At 53.0% G+C, this 19,306-nt stretch overlaps 1 protein-coding gene across 2 annotated transcripts in view; it reads right to left on the reverse strand.

The window, feature by feature from the left end:
- Positions 1 to 19,306, reverse strand: part of BMP7 (bone morphogenetic protein 7) — a 90,145-nt gene that overhangs the window by 14,312 nt on the left and 56,527 nt on the right. For both annotated transcript variants that reach the window (XM_045885987.3, XM_064573390.1), the window contains exons 3-4: positions 16,551 to 16,699; positions 1,660 to 1,857 (exon numbers count right to left, since the gene is read on the reverse strand). In XM_045885987.3, the coding sequence (XP_045741943.1) occupies positions 1,660 to 1,857; positions 16,551 to 16,699 (347 nt within the window). The remainder of the gene's footprint in view (positions 1 to 1,659; positions 1,858 to 16,550; positions 16,700 to 19,306) is intronic.

The following is a 19,306-nucleotide window of genomic DNA, read 5'->3' on the forward strand; positions in this document are numbered from 1 at the left end:
GACATCACACCTCTCTGCCCTCCTCTGGCCTCACACCTCTCGGACCACAGCGAGGAGGGATTCTCCGCCTGGAAGGACCTCCGTGATTACAGTGGGATGCTGGGCCCACCTGGACCATCCCGGCTTATGTCCCTATTTTAAGGTCGGCTGATGAGCAACCCACATTCTATTGGCAGCCTTGGCCCCCTTTGCCATGTAAGGTAATGGATTCACCAGTCCTGGGGATGAAGACATGGACATCTGGGGAGCTGAGGGAGCACCGCTCAGAGAGCAGTGCAGCTGGTCAAGGTGAGGGGACAGGGCAGGTGGCTTCTTTCAGCCACAAGCTGGGCACCTTGGATCTGGGTGGTCATTTCCGCAGTCCATGGGGAAAATGGTTTGTCGGTGAAGTTAATTTATTTGCAACTTTCCTTTTGGTCTGGGGGAACATCGAGGGGCATCTTTTCAGAAGTGGCACCCAACATGCAAGAGACCATGGGGCGGGGCGGGGCAGGGGGTGGGCATGCAGGCCACAGGCATCCACAGTGTTGAAGAGGCCGGTCCAGGCCAGCCCAGCCCCCAGACTCATCCCAGCAACCCCAGGCCACCAGATGCCAACAACACCCTGGTGCCTGGTCAGCCCAGAGGGAAAAGGACCCTGTTGCAGCCAAGCCCCAAGGCTGGCAAAGGCAGGCCCATGCAGGGCCCAGCAAATGCCTAGTGAATTGTGTGAAGACAGTTAACAGGATTGTTGGGGGGCCCAGAGTTCATCAAGCAGACGCCTCCTGGCAAAACCAAATAGGCTCAAATCCCAGGGCTGCCACTTACTTGCTTTGTGCACTTGGACAAGTTACTTAACCTCTCTATGCCCCATGTCTGTCTCCACTATCAAATGGCAGGCCATCCTCCTCAGAGCCTCAAGAACCACAGAACACCATACACCCTACAACAAGTACCTAAATGTCTCAAGCCCTGGAGGTGTCCTGGAAGGAATGCACTAACCAGTATTTTCTATTAAATCTTTGAATTGCTAGCTATGAAAATGCTAGCTTTATTTTTAATTTGTTTTTACTTATAATAATGCATCATGGCAATGAACCTAAAAGTATCCCCCAAAATACACTGGAAAATCTAATGCTCGTTTTTTTTTTACTTATAATAACAAAACATTTCAAACAAACCTAAAACTATCCCAAATAATACACAAAAAACTCACTACGACCCATATTTAACAAAGTAGTAAAATGAGCCATGAGTTTCAAATATCTCACTTTAAGAACTAGAATTGAAAACACAGCAAACTCCCTCATTTTTTTCTCCTTTTCACTCCCAAGCAGCGGCCTCCCTGGGGAAGGTGGTGTGGTGTCTTCCCACTACATGTTTCTAGAGCTTTCTTTCATTTATTTGTAGCCATCACTTTGTCTACTTGGAAATTTACACGACTGGCATCTTGTTACACTAATGTTTTGCTATGTGCATTTCTAAGTGAACTTACTACTTTTATACAGTTAAGGCGGTGATGAGCTCTGCGCAGGATGGGATTTTGCGGGGTTTGCTTCCTGCTATGTTGGCTCGAGGATCATTTGCGGGGCATAGGAATGGATTTGAGTCACGCCCCTACTGGGGTCCTGCTGTGGGGTCCTGGGGTCCGTGCACTGACCCTCCCGCCCCAGGGCGTACCTGCCACGTTGGCCACCCGCAGGGCTTCCTGGTTCTTGGGAGTCTTGGAGCGGTTCTGGCTGCGCTGCTTGCCCCCCGTGGAGCGGGTGCTGCGAAGGTGGACCTCCGTGGCCTTGAAGAAGGCCACCATGAAGGGCTGCTTGTTCTGGGGTCCGTGCCGCCCGATCAGGCCCGCCAACTTGGGGTTGATGCTCTGCCCTAGACCGGAAGCAGTCAAATGCACAGAAGATCGATTACAGGAGAAGCGGTTTGCGGGGAGGGGCTGCGTGGCGTGACTTCTATCCTCGCCTCCATGGTTCACTCATGCACCTGCTATTGTCCATCCAGCAAGCACTTATTCAGCATTTATGCCAGGTTGTTCAGGAGCTTGGAACACAGCAAGGAAGCGCACAGAGGTGTCCTCTGGGCATGCATGGGGTGCAGGGGGTTGCGGGCAGGCAGCACAGACCACGGTAGCCCGTGGTGATATGTGTGCGGGGAGAAAAACGGAGTGGGGTGGGTTAGGAGCCGGCTAAGGTTTGCGGGGCTTGGGCTAGAGGAAGCTCCACTTACATTTCCTTGGCCAAAGTGGGTCATGTGATCCACCTAATTTCAAGAGGTGGGAGAACCCTGTTTGCCCAAGGAGGGTGGGAACCATGGCAAACAGCCCCAGTGACAACCACCTTATGCATGGAGGGGCCGTTTGAGCAGAGGACTGGGTAACAGCGAGGGAGGGAGCCATGTATGTGGGTATTGGGGACAGGCATTCTGGGCAGAGGGCACCGCAAAGGTAACTGCTTGGAGGTGGGAGTGAGGCTGGTGTGTTCAAGCAACAGGTAAGAGACCAGCTGCCGGGTTAGAGCACCGACTGGGGTGAGCAGGGACAAAGGAGGGGTCAGTGGGATAAATCAGGGGGGACTATCGGGAGCACAGATCATGTAGGGTCCTGTGGGCAACAGCAAGCACTTTTCCTTTATTCTGTTTACTGAATTGAACAGTGTCCCTCCACATTCATGTCCACCCAGAATCTCAGGATGTGACCTTATTTGAAAATAGCATCTTTGCAGACGTAACTAGTTAAGATGAGGTCACACCGGACTTGAGGGTGGTGATGGCAGCTAACCCAATGACTGGTGTCCTTAGAAGAAGGCCACGTGAGGGACGCCTGGGTGGCTCAGTCGGTTAGGCGTCTGCCTTCAGCTCAGGTCATGATCCCAGGGTCCTGGGATTGAGTCCCGCATTGGGCTCCCCGCTCTGCCTCTGCCTCTCTCTCTCTCTATCTCTCATGAATAAATAAATAAAATCTTTAAAAAAAAAAAAAGAAGGCCACGTGAAAACACAGAGACACCGACAAACACACACACACACACACACACACCCGAGGGAAGGAGGCCAACAAACACCAAACACCAACGAAGCCAAGTGAGGACTCGTTCCTCAAGCCTTCGGAAGGGGTACAGCCCTGGGACTTCTGGCCTCCAGACTACGGGAGGACGAAGCCCTGCTGCTTTAAGCACCCCAGTTTGTGGACCAGGGACTGAGACGGTGGTGTGAAGTGGCAGCCACGGGGTGTTTGAGCTGCGCAGTGGGCACCCCGAGTTGTCTCTAACAGAGCACCTCAGGTGCCCCTGGAGGGCCAGGGGGAGGCTACTGGACAGTCCAGGGAGAGGGACAGGGCTGGCTCCAGGCAGCAGCGAGCAGGGCTGGCCAGAGACAGATCCTCAGTGATTCATTTTTCAAATCCATCTTTGGAATTTACATTTAAAGTTTTGTTTTGAAATGATTGCAGAATCACAGGAAGTTGCAGAAGAAAATGTACAGGGACGTGCCCTGTACCCTTCCCCAGTTTCACCCCATGGTCACATAACAAGAGCACATCCCAAGCTGGGAAACAACAGAGCCTGGATCCACCTTGAAAGAAACATCTGGCAGAATTTGCTGAGGGACTGGACAGAGAGGCTGCGAGAAGGTGCAGTCACACCTGACTTTCGTGCTCTGGGCCTGAGCACCTGGAAGAAGGGAGGGGCCGTTTATGGAGGTGGGGAAACTGAGGCAAGGGTGGGGGAGGGTGGAAGGCGGAACGCAGTGTGGTTCAATGGCTGCCATTTTCGGTGTCCACCTGTCGCCCGAGGGAAGCTGGCAGGTGGGCAGCGGACCATCCCAGCCCGGGTGCAGCTCCCGATCCGGGGGGAGAGACGGACTGTGGAACCACACGTGCTCTGGCTGGGCGCCAGACTCCCCGAGTTCAAGTCCTGCCTCTGTCACTCAACACACAGACGCTTCCCAGAACAGAGCTTTGCAGTCGGACATGCTCGATAAATGTTGGCTCGGGGCATCGGGTGGGGTGACAGGGAGGAATTCCTCTGGGGACAGGGTGTAGCTGGACAGCGGCCTGAGGGCCGAGCCCAGGCACCCTGACTCCACCACTGAGAGGTCAGGGCTTGCATCAGAGTGCCCAGTTAGGGAGGATCTGGAAGGATCTGGAAGAAGCTTGGGGAGGAGGAAGGAGGGCACCCAGAGGGTACGGGGCCGGAGAGACAGACAGGAGAAAGCGGACGGAACAGGCGCCATGTCCTGTGCTCTGCTGCTGGGCAGAGCGGGCTGGGAGCTGAGAGCAGGGTATCAGCTCAGGCCACTGGCCAGGGTGTACTTATTGTCATGCCGTATGGTGATAAATATTCCAAAGAAAGGTAAAGCAAGAGACAGGGCAAAGAAAGCCGATCTCACTCATGAGAGAACAGCCCAGAGAAGCCGAATAACCTGACCAAGGACACCCAGCTTGGAAGTGACAGAGCAGAATTTGAACCCAGGCTGTGTAACCGGGACAGAAATGCATAACCCCCAGTTAGGTCGGAGGGGTCAGAGGCCAATGAAAGTGGTGCTTCTGGAGGCCCTGGGCCCGTCCACATCTGGAATTAACTTCACCTGGAGCCCCCCAGACGGGCCCAAGTCAGGAAACCCAGCCTCCCAGGGACCAGATCGGCACCAGGGGGTTCGCTTTGGTTTTTTAACTGCTCATGTTTAAAAGAGCAAACGTCCCCCATCCACCACTGCTTTACCTTCACCCCCTTGAATGTTCGGCTTTCCTGCATTCTTTAGCAAGGGTTTCCTCGAGTTCATGCATTTATAATTCGAACGATTCTATAAAAGAAACCATTAAAGCTGAGCCCCTAGGAATTGTATCTTGCCCCCACCCCCACCTGGAAGGCTTTTAGGGCAAAATAAAAATGCCTCGCTTGAAAACCTGATGCTGTTCCAGATACAGTAAATCCAAGGGCCGCGAGCGGGCCATGCAGCACCAAGGGAGGGGGTCTTGCAGCTAGCAGGACAGCCAGGTCCGGGGACCCACAGCCGCAGCAGAGCATGGGTGGACAGGGGGGAAAGAAGAGGAACTTCAGGGGGTTTAAACCTACATCTTCCACCGACCACCTTGTGTGGGCCAAGAGAGGTAAAGTTGGATGCTGGGATCTCGATTGCCTCATCTGTAAATTGGGGATGATGCTATTTGTCTCACCCGCGCCCCCTTTCCTTGGTACTCAACCCAATTTTCATTTCAGCCTCTGTGCCTTAGCAGACCCCACAGGGGTGGGCCTGTGGTCTAACGGACAACAACTAATCCTCTAGCTGCAGTGATTGGCTCAAGGACGGGCACAGGACCCAGTGCAATCAATGAATGGAAGAGAGGTACCCTGGAAGTTTCTGGGAAAGAAACTTCCCACTTTAGCATTCGAAAACAACCTTCTCTCTCCCTGGACAAGATTGAGGGAGGAGGAATGGATGGAGCCCCAGAAATGGCCACCAACCAGAGACCATGAGATGTTTACATTTTCAAATGGGGCTGATCTGGTGGAAGGAAGAGCAGAGAGACAGATGCGGAATTTCTGGTGACGTCGCTGAGCCACTGGATCAAACCAGTCCTGAAGCTCGTTTCTTGCCCCAACCACCAAAATGAACAAACCCCTGTGATTGTTTAGTCCAAGCCGCACGTATGTGTGTCTACAAAAACACGTGTGTGCAATTCCTCATAATTGGGACGGTTACTGCTGTTTCATATAAACCTGGCTTTTATGCAATATACCGTGACATCTTTCCACATCAACGAAGCACACTGACCTCATCCCTCGTGGCCACAGAGGAGCCTCGCATCTGGAAATGCCTTTACCTTATCCTCTCCTACCAACGGACACTGAGGTTATGTGTCCCAGGCTTGAGCAACTACCCTGTTATTGACCCCTTAGTTCATTCAGCAATACTGACGAACACCTACTGTGTGCCCGGCTCTGTGTGAGGTACAACAGTGAGCCGGAAAGCCCCCCAAAGCACCGCTCCCCCCGCCCCGGGGGGAGGGAAATAAGCTCAGGGATGCAGAGTATTGTGATTGATGGTGGTGATGGCCACGAAGTAACTAGGACCGGGTCGGGGGCAGGGACAAGGGGGACTGGTCAGGGAAGGCTTCTTAGGCACGGGGGTTCTGGAGGAGGAATGTTCCGCAAGGAAGGAATGGCAAATGCCAAGTCCAGGAGACAGGAACACACATGGTGTGTTTGAAGAACAGGGAGGAGGGGAGTGGAGCTGGAAAGAGGGAGGGAAATGGGGCTGGTGATGAGGCTAGGTCACAGAGGACCTTCTTGGGGGCTCTGGATCACATTCTAGGTATGACGGCAGCCACAGAGGGTCTGGACAGGGGAACATGGCCAGACTTCTGTGGTGAGAGACCCACTCAGGCTGGTGTGGGGGGCAGATGGTGGTCCAGAAACAAGCCCCCTCCCACCAGGCTCTCCTCTAGACCCTTGCACTTTGGGTGGCCTCTCTGGGCCCTGCCCATGTTTTGCTGCCCTCCCACGAGCCCCACAATTCAGGGCAGGGTGGTCCCCTCCACCCACTGCCCCAGCACAGGACAGGGTTCTAAGACTGGCCACAGCACGTTGACCCAACAACGGTGGCAACACAGTGGCTGGTCCTCGGCCACCGGCACTCAGACCACTGGGGGGCACTGGCAGATGTGCACACGTGTCCCAGGAGCACCGCTCCCCCGGAGTCCTGACGACCACAACTGTCTCCACACATCGCTAAGTGTCCCCTGGGAGGCCACACATCCCAGGTGGTGAGCCATGGCTTGTCACACCCCTCCCTAAAACAAGCGCCACTCCTGGACAAACACACAAAGGTAAGTCCTCACAGTCAAGTTTTTAACTGTAAAACGCTAGAGACAATGTGGCATTTTATCCAGACAGTTAGCGGATCAGGCACCTAAATAATTCATTCATCTTTTTACAAATATTCATGGTGCACAGGCCGGGGCCGGGCACTGCTCTGTACCCCGGGGGTTACAGCCAGAGCCCGGGGAAGGAAGCACAGAACCAGATGCAGTGTGATCACATCTTGGAGAGAAGAAATTTAAAGCATATACCAACATATGAGAGTATGTATATACATAAGGTTTTTTCTTTTTTGTTTTAATACCCCCAAAAGGGGCCAAGAAGCATTTTACTGGAGGAGAGGACATGTGGGTTGTCTGGCAGAAGAATTCTATTTCATTTTATGATATCACAGGGTATTGGCTTTACTTAGCACGTGCAAGGGCAAGTATCTGTTTTGATGGTGTGTATCTAAATGTCCAGGGTGAATATCACCGAATAGGGAGCCAGGCCACATGCACGAGGCAGAGGGCTGGAGGTAGGCATAGTAACTGATCGAGGCAGGGAGGAACAAGAAACATAATACTTTAACCATAAGGTCTGTGTCTTCAGGGAAGTTGGAAAAGATGTATAGTCTAGCTAAGAATTAATAGGTTAAAAAGAAACAAACCCACCTGAAGATTTGCCCAAGAACAGGGTTGCCAGACTTTGCAAGTAAAAATACAGGATGCCTGGTTGAATTTGAATTTCGGAGAAATGAATAATGTTGGCAGTATGTGGGACATACTTACACTAAGTAATTATTTGTTGTTTAGCTGAAATTCAAATTTAACGGGGTGTCTTGTATTTTAATCTGCCCATAGGTGCTCCTCAAGTGAGGAGAGAAAGGCCTTCCCGATGTAGCATTAGATCTGATCCCCCTGTTGGCTGCAGCAATACGTGATGGACGAAGGCATCTGGTCTACCCGGTAGGCAGGTGCGTGGGCTCAGGGCGATGGCTTCGCTGCTTTCTTCCTCTTTAATAGAACACATGGCTTGCTTCTTTGTGGGATGTTTTAATTCTGTTTTGGTTTTGAGTTTTTTTTTTTTTTTTTTTTAATTTTAGTGCTTAAACGAACATCTTGAATACAGATGTGTGAGTCTTCACAAATGTATAGACTGATGTGATCACCACTTCAATCAAGATGCAGAACGGCTCCAGCGCCCCCCAGAACTCCCCTGTGCTGCCTTTTATCTCAGTGCATTGAAACTGGAGATGTCTCTGCTTCCCAGGGACATGTATCAAGGTCTGGAGACATTCTGGGGTTTTATGACTTGAGGGAGGTGCTTCTCCATCTAGTGGGTAGAGGTCAGGGATGGTGCTAAACATTGTATGGTGCTCAGGATGACCTCCCAACAGAAAGAGCCAGCCCCAGATGTCAACAGTGCTTTCTAGACCTGTTCTTGCCCCACTCCCACCCTCTGGCAACTAGTGACTTGTTCTCATCCCCATAGCTTTGCATTTTCTCGACATTTCATGTACGTGGACTCTCACTGTCTTCTGCTTCAGCTTACTTCCATCTGGACGTCTTTGAGATTCGCCTCTGGGTTGCATGTTCCAGTTGCTCATCTCCCTGTTGCTGAGTACTATTGCATAGTATGGATTTGATCCCGTCGCTGAGTAGTATTCCATGGTATGGCTCTAACCCAACTTGTTGATCCACTCACCTAGTGGAGGACACCTAGGGGTGCTTCCAGCTTGGATGGTCATGAATATGAGAAACATTCACCAACAGGGTTTGCATGAACCTACACTGTCCTTGCTGGGTGGAAAGCAGAAGTGAAATCCTTTGTGCTGCTCATTTCCCACAGCCTTTGCACATTCCACGTGTCCACCTGTTCCCAAATCATCACACCTGCTATCTGAAAGGCCAACAAAGCTGTCTGAGCAGGCTCTGCTCCCACTCCAGAGCTGAGTGGAGAAGGCCCAATCCTAGAAGCGTTCAGTGAGGCAGAAGCGGCTGGCTGTGGCTGCACATGCCATGCCCAGCCCCTTTGTCCCTGGCCCTCCTCCACACGAGGAGGCTGCAAACAGACACTTCCTAGTCTCGCATACAGCTCGTTCTAGGATAGGTGCTGCAGGCTTCTCAGAGATGCTCTCCTCCCTAAAAAGGCAGGCAGAAGAAAAGAAGATCCTTTATCTAGTCCACCTGCTTCCTTCCTCCGTGCTTGGGGATGTGGAGGCCACCATCTTGCCAAATGTGATGTGATGAGTCTCAGGACACAACGTGGGGCCAGGAGGGAAAAGATCTTGACTGTTGTTGATTCTGCCAACCCAGGGGTTGGCAAACTACAGCCTGCAGGCCAAATGCAGCCTACCGCCTGTTTTTGCAAATAAAGTTTTATTGGAACCACCTTGCACATTGGTGCACATATTTACCACCTGCTTTCATGCTCTAATGCCACCACCCACTGGCTCACCTCTTGGAAGACCTTCCTCCCAGAGCTGTGACAGAGACTATCTGACTCACAAGGCCTAGAACATTTACCATCCGGTACTTTATAGGAAAAGTTTGCTGACATCTGCTCTAACCAACCCTGGATCCACATACTTCCAGATTTGTAAAGGAAACCATAACTGCCCCGAGATAAGGCACCTTAATTGTCTGTTATTTGCCCATGAAAGTATTCCTGACAGAGTTGGTTCTACCCATTGTTGGCGCACAATAAATATGAGAAACCACCATTACTGAGCGTTTGCTCTGCGCCAGGCACTGTGCTGAGCCCATTCCTCCTCAGGTAGGCCTCCTGACCCCACATTTACAGATGGGGAAGCCGGCTCGAAGCTGTGAACTTAACCACCAAACCATCACTGAGTCCAGGTGGATGGAAACACAGGAAGGAAAAGATTGCTCGGGCATGAATGTGGGCAACCTACAGAGCCTCCACACTGTAGGAAGGATTCCCCAAGCCATGAGGAGGAAGGTCTTCCAAGAGGTGAGCCAGTGGGTGGTGGTGTGCAGAACTCTGGGCGTGGAGGACAGGGACAAGCCCGTGCATCAGGCCACCGTTGGCGGGTCCTGGAGAGGCAGGAGCAGAATCAGCACGCCCAGCCCAGGGGAAGATCCCCAGGAAGAGGCATGGAGCCCAAATGGGGCCTCTCAGGAGAGGAGAGAGCACAGCCCAATCACAGAGAAGGCGACATCTTCGTTTTCTTGTGGCTTCGTTTTCCAGGCCCAGAGCCACTGGATCCCCCGTGGAGGCCCACAGCAGCAGAATGCTCTTCGCCGATTGTACAAAACACATTAATTCCGGCCACTTGTCTCTGTGGACCAAGGCCCAAGTGACAGTTGAGAACGTAGTTAACACTTGTGACATCTGCCTGGCCCCAATGACCCAGTGTTGTCCCAGTCACTGCTGCCCACCCAGCCCGGGAAGGACCCATCCCAGCCTCTGGGTCATCAAGGCCTCCTCCTGTCTCTCACTCGGCTTCTGAACAAACAGGATGTGAAGCAATCACAAGGGTGACGGCACCTTGGAACCAGCTGCGCGCTGTGGGCGGATCACTCGCCAACCTTGGCTTTACGGGGCTTGGTCTGCACAGCTGCCCTGGGCGAATGGCTCACCTCGCGGTCCCGTCCCAGCCGCCGCCGCCGCCGCCGCCGAGCATCACACCGGGACAGCAGATGCCCTCTATCCTTTAAATGCCTTGCAATCCCATTCAATCCCGTCGGGGCTGGTGAAGAAGAGGGGCACGTGCTCCCGCACCCGAGGAGAGAAGCAAGAGGCTCCCTTTTCACACAGACATCCAGAATGCATGTGTGTCTGACTTCAGGAAGCAGACAGGGGGCGGGAGCGGGGAGACCAGGCCTCCTCATCTACGGGCAGCGGCTGGAGGCAAGGAGGCCTGAGGGGGGCAAATGAGGCCACCAGATTGTCTTCTTGGATTAGAGAGGTCGGGCTTTTCGACACCGTCCTCCAGAGCCTCTGAGTGATTTCTTCTCTGGACAAGGGAGAGGAGGAGGACCCTAGAAACTAGGACAAGAGGCTGGAGTCCTTGTCTTGGGAACAAATGACCAGGTGTTTGCACGTCTGCAAGGACAAAAGCGTCTCAAGCCCGAAGCAGTGTCTTCGTCTGCCCGCAGCTTTGGGACGGAAGGTGGCAGTGGAAAAACCATGGGTATGGATCCAGAGAGCAGCTGGAAGCCCTCCTGAGAACCCCAGAACTTGTCTTCACAGCCTCCTCCCTGACCTTTAGAACACGGTCTCGTCACTGTCCACCTTCCGACGAGAACGTGGGCAATGTGATGGCAAAATCCTTCAGGCCCTACCCCAGTGCCTACAACAATCTCGGGCTCATCAAATGTTTGTTGAGTGAAGAAATGTGTTTCCAGTGCAGGTGGAGGGGCTCTTGACTATAGGAAGCTGGTTCTAACACCCAGGTGCTGGGGCAGGGAGAGGCCAGCATTGCTCCCCGGCCTGGGACGCAGGACCCGGGGCCATCCTGTCTGCAGGTACAGTGCCCAGGCCCATGGTACTTTTGGGGGCCCATGAAAATGTTTTCATTTTTAATCCAGCCAGGATTATATTCATCTTTATACCAACATGGTCATAAAACATCATTTTTACTTTTTTTTTTTTTTTAATGGAGGGAGGAGCCCACAAAAGTCAAACGCAGCCCTGGCCACTTCTGTTGGTCCTGCGGGAAGCACACTGGCCTCTGGGTTCTTTCTCAAACCCTTTCCTTCCCAGGCAGGAAGCCAGGACGCTGTAGGGTCCCGAGCTGTCTGTCGGCAGGGCCCAGCCATGTACCTGGCAGGCGCTCATGGAGTACACACTCCCCAAGCCTGGTCCCTGCGGACCACATTCCTCGGAAGGCGTTTCAGCGAAGAGCGAAGTTGGGGGACTGGAGTCAGAACCAGCGGTGAAGCCCAGGTCTACCCAGGGAACTGGGCAACTTCAGGCAGGTGGCTCCCCCTTCTCGGCCTCGGTTTCCTCGTCTGCTAACGTGTCGATGCTAACAGCCGTGCTCCCTGGGCAGGTCCCCGAAAGCACGAAGCTCGTCAAAGGCAACCATGACGATCCCATCGAGCGTGCAGGGAGCATGGATGGGGTGCCAGACCCAGGGCTCAGCATTTCACAGGAATTCACTCTTCTGCCCGACCATTATTGCGCCCGTGGAACAGAAGAAGGGACAAGGCATCGGGAGGCTGGACCCGCTGCCCAACACGACATGAGGCTGCCCGAGGAGCAGGGACTGGGCTGCTGGCTCCGGGCGGGACCCGTGTGGGTCTGTCCCTATTCTGCACGGGAGCCTCGAGCCAGCAGCCTGGCCTGCAGCGAGGGTTCAGGCCTCATCGGCACCACGGGGACAGCCCCCTTGTCAGCTGGCTAGCCCTCCACCCGGGGGGAGCCAGAACGCGTCAGCACCCCTCCATTCGTGCCTCCTCTCCTCTCCCACCCGCCCCTGGAGCGCAGAACACCGCCTGTGTGGCTTGGGGGCAGCTGCCTCTCCTCTTGCCTTCTGTACAAAGGGAAAGACAAGTAGACGCCAGCCCTCCTTCCCACAGCGTCCTGTCCTCGGATGAGACAATGCTCCCCAGTTGGCTCCCGATGAGCCACAGGTGCCCGGAGCGTTTATGGGCTTCTCCCCCGCACAGGCACGCTCTGTGCTCCTCCCCAGGGGCACTAACAGGAAGGCGCAGCTGGAGGCAGAGGGAGGTCTTCCTCCTGGGTGGTCTCAGGAGGGATTTGGAGACCCGCTGAGCAGGAGGCTGCCCTCGCACCAGACCTAAACCTTCTCAAAGAAGATCTATGACGTCTGGGCCTCACTAGGATGGAAGCAAGCTCACCAGTACAACTACCATCAACATGCCCATTGTATGGGTGTGAAAACTGAGGCCTCTTGAGAGGGGACAGGCTCCATATTCCAGCAGCCACCTAGTGGCTGCACAAGATGCTGCTAGGGTCTGGACAAGGATCAGACGCTGTACCTGACTCGGTGCCCCTTCTCCTTTCCTCCCAGAGCGGGCACTGGGGGCTGGGCAGGGGTCACCGCCCTGGAACTCGGCTTGCCCAGGTGCTGTAGGCAGCAGCGGGGCTCACTGAGTTTAGGTGGATGCCAGCAGGAGCCCCCGGGGCAGGGGCCCGGCTGCTTCTACAAGAAACACAGCTGTGGTGTACCAGCAAACGGAGCCCCAAGTCCACGGACTCCCCAACAGGCTCTGCTGGTCTTTCACGGGTGCGGGCATTTAACATGATGGGGTGCTCAGCCTGAGCGTCATCTTAGTAGCAGGTACCCCAAAACATGGGGCATGACTTTGCCAGCATGTCAGCACTGGGCCAGGCCCCAAGTTACTCAGGGAGCTCGTGAGAAAAGGCAGCTTCCTGGGCCCAATCCTCAGGGACTCAGCATCAGTGGGTCTGGGGTAGGACCTGGGAATCAGTAAGTTCAACATGCCCCCCAGGGGATTCTGAGGGACACCGGGGTCAGAGGGAAAGCAACTGCATAGCCAGGAGCCCATGGTTTCAGAAACGCTGGGCTCACTTGTTTCTTATCTCATTCCCAGAAAGATCCCGAAATTCATACCCCCCAGTTAGCCATTGTACCTTTTATCCTTCTCTGATGGTCTGAGTGGGTGGTCCTTCCCTGACCCAAGCCACCAGGCCAAACTTGCTTCCTGGGCATGCACAGTGCCTGGACAGAGCAGCCAAATCCCTGGGTGGTGGCATCCATACCCAGCTCTGGGTGCCCCATCTGGGAGGGGGCGGGAGGGGAGGAGACAGGCCCTGAGTCACACGTACAGCTTCTGATCCTTGCCCGGACCCTGGGTTGCATCTTACGAGCACTAGGCTATCCTCCCCATAGATGAAGAGGGGTCCCCAGGTGGCTGCCAGAACATGCAGCCGCACATCTGTCAGGGGCCTCCTGTCCCATGAGGATCTTACTGGTAGCATCTGCCTTGTGGCTCACGGTGGGAATTACAAGAGATCATGGCATAAAGCACTGACTCTGGGCTCAGTGGCTGCCCCAAGTTGAACAATTAAACTCTTCACTTGCATGAGCTCATCTGATCCTTCACCACCACCCTGGAAGGTGGAAACTATTATTAACCCCACTTTCCAGATGAGGGACATTAAGTGACTCACTCTGGATCATGTGGGTAGAAACAGTAGAGGTGAGGTTTGAACCTGGTGAGTCTGGCCTCCTGGGCCCAAGCTTTAACCATCAGGCTGTGCCATCTCAATGAGTGCCAAGCCTTACCTGCATTCTGGGGGGAGGCAGAAGCTGGAGGAAATAAGGGCACAAAGCCCCAGACTTTGGGGGAGAAAGGTGATGGCAAGCCTGACACTAGGGGAACTGGGTTGGGTGTCACTTAAGAGCAAAACCAAACTTGGTCCACCCCAAGCCAGCAGGGCAGACAGGGCAGAGAAGCACAGACCCATCAAGGTCAAGCTGGAAGATCTAGACAATATCCACAAGTCCAGGAAAATGGTCACTCTGAAGAGAGGAGTCAAATCTACCGTAGCCCCATTTTTACTTCATCTCCAATATGTTCCTCAGGAGCTTGTAAGTGAAAAAGAAGAGTTGAATGACTCTATTGTCAAGTAAGTTTAGAATTCCTCTATGCTCTATTCCCCATCAGGAAATTCACAACGGACGTTTGCAAAATAAAGGTTCTGAGAAGTCCTGCAGAGAAACCTGCTTAGTTTATCCAACCTGGCCTTTCTCACACTTAACTGATCATGAATGCTTCCCTTCCCCCGGGACACCCATCGACACTTCATGGGACACAGTTTGAGAAGTTCTGGCATACAAGACGGATTGCACACTTTGTCTATAAATAATCATCTGAAAATAATAAATCTTTTCAACTTTGTGGACCACAGAGTCTCTGTCACGACTACTTAACCCTGCTGTGATAACACAAAAGCAGGCCTAGACAATACGTAAATGAGTGAGTGTGGCTGTGTACTAATAAAACTTTATTGACACCAAAACGTGAATTTCATACTATTTTACATGTCATGAGACGGTCTTCTTCTTTTGATGTTCCTCCCCCATTTAAAAATGTGAAAACTATTTTCAGCTCACAGGCCACAGAAAAACAGGATGTAGGCTGAATTTGCCCCTTTCAGGAATTTATCCCAGAGCTATACTCAAGTGGACAATGACGTGTGCACTGAGGTTTTCCACTGAAGCCGTGTTTGTAAGAGCAAAGGACCAGAAAACACCTACATGTCCTTCCCGGGGGGGGGCGTGGATAAGTCAGGAGCAGTAATAACAACACCAATACCATTAATAACAGAAGCAACAGCCCTGGTTCAGGGCGTGTTTCCTGGGCATCGTGTCTAGACTCAGCCTCTGTTTCTCAACGCATGGCCCGGGACCAGCCACCTCCATGGCAGCCTCCCCTCCACTCCAGACCTGTTGAATCAGAATCTGCATTTTAATGAGATGCCCGGGCGATTCCTATGCACACTAGGGCACTGTTTTAAAACTCCTTCTGTATTAATGCCCCCTACGGCCCTGTGTGTTGGAGACGAGGAGGCTCTGGAAAGTTAGGGAATTTGTCCAAAGTCACATGGCAAATGAGTGGCAGGCTACATTCACTCCGCACGTATGCGAAAACACAACAGCCCCCTAGCAAAGAGGGCAGCTCGTCCACGGCTGCAAAGGGCCAACCTTCAAGGTAAGTTGTCAGGTGGAAAAAAAAAAGCAAGGCAGACAACACCATATACACTATGTCACTACTTGCAGGAAGAATAAAATAAAAGCAAAGCAGAATCTATGTGCAGTTGTTTAAACACCCAGAGGGCATTTCTGAAAAGACAGCCAGGAACGCGGAAACAGCAGGTGCCCCCGGGATGGAAGTGAGCAGCTGAGGCGGCGGCCCCGGGGAGAGCTTCACCCTTGCACACATCTGTAACTTGCCTTTTAAGCCACTGGTAAGTATTACCTATTCTAAAGTCAGTGTGTTTCTAGTTTGGGGTTTTTTTCCTGAAAGCTGGTGTAAGGAAGAAGCTACCCACTCCAAAGCGATCTCCCACTTAATAAGAAGCACGCTTTGGGGGCAGGCGTGCGCGCAAGCAGTCCCACCCTGGTTCCCACTCGCCTTCTGGCCACCCTTGTCAGAGCAGGCAGATGCCCGGCAGAGAGTGAGTGGGAGGCCCAGGGAGACGCAGGCCAACAGTGGACTTTCCAAATATTTGGGACTCAGAACCACATCTGGGGTCACTTGGGAGGGGCTTCATGCCTTCCTTGCACCCGTGTTGTGGTCCTTAACCAGGGGCAGTTTTGCTCTGCAGGGAACATTTGGTAACATCCGGAGACATTTTTGGGAGATGCTACTGGCCCCAGTGGGTAGAGGCCAGGGCTGCTGTTAGACATCCTGCCACGCACGGGACACATGCCCTATGTGTCCAGGTTGGGGTGCCTGGGTCAGCACGTCTCAGATGGCCATGTGTTCCGCCATCACCTGGGGCCCCGGCTGAAGTGCTGGTTCTAACGTAGCAGGCCTGCATTTCCAAGAGGATGCCAACCCCGCTGGTGAGGGCCTCACTCTGCGCAATCAGGCCTCGCCCAACCCGGCTGCGGCCAACTGTGTAATCTTCTCTTGCAAAGGGGGTAGGTGCTACTTTGGCTTGGGATCGAAAGGCTGGACAGTGGGTACTGGCTGGTGGGGGCTGGGGGGCCCTGTTTTGATGGAAACAAGCACGAGCTTGCTGAGCTCCTATGCGAACCCAAGAGCACAGGCTGAGTCGGACCCAGGGGGGTGGTGGCCGGAGACCTACCGTCCAAGGTCTCCACGCAGAGCTGCAGGCCCAGATTGTGCCGTGGGTTGACCACCCAGTGATTGCTGGTGGCAGTGATGTCGAACACCAGCCAGCCCTCCTCCGAGGCCCAGAGGGTGCGGCTGTCCAGCAGGAACAGGTCTGACTCCCTGCAAGAGAGGAGGGGAGACACAGGCCCCAGGTCAGCAGGTCATGGCTCCATCACCCCGTCACCAGCCAGCCGCTGTTGGAGAGAAGGACCATGTGGAGTAGGGGAGGTAGGAGGAGGGCCACCAGGCCCCCAAATGTGGGTGCAGCAGAGCAAGACCCAGGCCTGGAGACCTCTTAGTAGCTGTGATGGGAAAAGGGAGTGTGTTAGTGGCATAAAGAGGTCCACACAGGGGACAAGGAGCTGCTCCGAAGCAAACTCACCCTTCACACTTGTTAGGGGGGCACACCAATGGGATAGGGGGACAGGAAGGTAGGAATTTACAGCCTCTGTGTTGCTGGGAGTCTCAGGGGACAGAAGCCCACATTTGTTAGATTACTCACCATGTGCCAGGCACCACCCCAAATATTCTACACACATCATCTCATTCAACTCTCACGACCCTACAGTGTAGGGATATTATCATCTCCACTGGCAATGGTAAGACCATGACTTGCCCCAGGTCATTTAGCCAGGAAGTTCCTGAGTTGGGGTGTGAGCTCAGGTAACTGAGCACGAGTGCAGATGCTCTTCATTTCCATGCCATGCAACTTCTTCATAAGTCCACCAAGTATTAGGAGGTGAACTCCTAGACTGACATTATTAATAGAGATAAGCCTTTAATCCTCTCTTCCTCACATTTTGCACTAGCAAAATGGGTAAAACGACAACTGATGTTGTAGTGGACGGACAATGGATGGGTAGGTGGATGGATGGAAGGGTGGATAGATGGGTGGATAGATGCATGCATGCATGGATGGATGGGTGGGTGGGTGGGTAGACAACTGGATGGATGGGTGGGTGGGCATATGGATGGATGGATGGGTGGATGGATGGATAGGTGGATGGATGGATGGGTGGGTGGATGGGTGGATGGAAGAATGGATGGGTGAATGGGTAGCTGGATGGGTGGATGGATCGGAGAGTAGATAGGTTGGTGAATTTTTACCTCTGGTAAAAGATAGCAGAATTCTAGTATACAAGGTCTCATAACATCTTGGGCAGTTTTACTTATAAACATTCAAAGTTTCAATATTTTGAGTCCTTCAATAATCAGTTAAAGGGCGTCTGGGTGGCTCAGTTGGTTGGGCGACTGCCTTCGGCTCAGGTCATGATCCTGGAGTCCCGGGATCGAGTCCCGCATCGGGCTCCCTGCTCAGCGGGGAGTCTGCTTCTCCCTCTGACCTTCCTCCTTCTCATGCTCTCTGTCTCTCATTCTCTCTCTCTCAAATAAATAAATAAAATCTTTAAAAAAAATCAGTTAAAATATTTGAGCCCCCCACATTGTGCCAGACACTGGGGTACAATGGTGAACAACACCTAACCAGCCCCTGCCCTGGGGCATTGACAATCTCCATCCCATCATACCTGGAGTGATCTAATTTTCCTGGGAACTAAGGTGAATTTTCTCTGACTATTTATGGAGCACTTACCGTGTGTCAGGCTCTGGGTTGAAATGCCTGACCAGCGTTATGTCAGCACTGAGTCCTTACAACAACTCTATGAGGTGGATACCTGGGCCATTGTGCAGACCCCAAAACGGAGGCTCAGAAAGGCACAGTTGTTTGCCTGGGGTTATTAGGGGTCCCTGTGTGCTAAGACAGAGCCAAGGCAGGACTGAAGTCCAATGAGACGGCCTGTAAGCCCAAGCTTGCAACCACATATGAACACAGTTCTTCTGGACACTATCTTTGCTCAGGTGTGACTATCATCATTTCAGAGCCTTTGGCAAATCAAACTCATTGTAAAATAAGCCATGAAGACATCGGCTGGAGCCGAGGAGCAGATGCCCCCTTAGATGAGGCACGTATCTCTTGTTGGCCCCCATCCCTGATTCTCCTATCACCAGTCATCCCCATTCATCTCTGTGGCCTGGAGACTCCACGTTTGTGAGGTTGCCGAATTGTAATTCTGCTGCATGCCATAACACACTGACATTTACCAGTCACCTTCATGTGTACAAGACTTGTGAGAAGGCATGCAGAAAATAAATCAGTAATTTTAGCCAGTGTCTCAAATCTCCTTGAACGCAGAACCCACTGGAGTTGTATGGGGAGAGTCACGGGTCCTCAGAGGGGCGTACACAGGGCTGGAGAACCAGCCTCAGATAGAGCAGGAGCCAAGGCAGGTGTGAGGATGCAGGGCTGTCTCATCAAGCGCAGCTATCGAAGGCAGGAACTTGGGTTCCATTTCTCTCTAGGCATCGCTCCATCCCAAAGCCTGAGAGCAGAGAACCTAGCTGGCTTAGTCAAGGGGGTGCCCAGCCCTTGGCCATGGGAGGGCAGGGATGGGACAGCATCACCGGGACCGCAAGATCGAAAGAGGGGTTATCCGCATCCACGTCCCTGAAAATCTCACTTTAGGTGATATTCAACAATGGCCAGAACCTGACTGAGAAAATGCTGAATTATATTACGCAATGTGTGCGAATGAACCATGACTGGGGATCTCCTAGCCAACAAAACGTAGCTGCAGCACAAAACAGTGCGTTGTCTCCTCGCCAGCCCCTCTGAGCTCACGCCCCCCTCCAGCACGGAGAGATGACAGAAGATGATAGAAGCAATGATGG

Source organism: Mirounga angustirostris, unplaced genomic scaffold, assembly GCF_029215605.1.
Source record: "Mirounga angustirostris isolate CCGP_5_RB_7025 unplaced genomic scaffold, mMirAng1.0.hap1 SCAF_10, whole genome shotgun sequence".
NCBI classification, from domain to species: Eukaryota; Metazoa; Chordata; class Mammalia; order Carnivora; family Phocidae; genus Mirounga; species Mirounga angustirostris.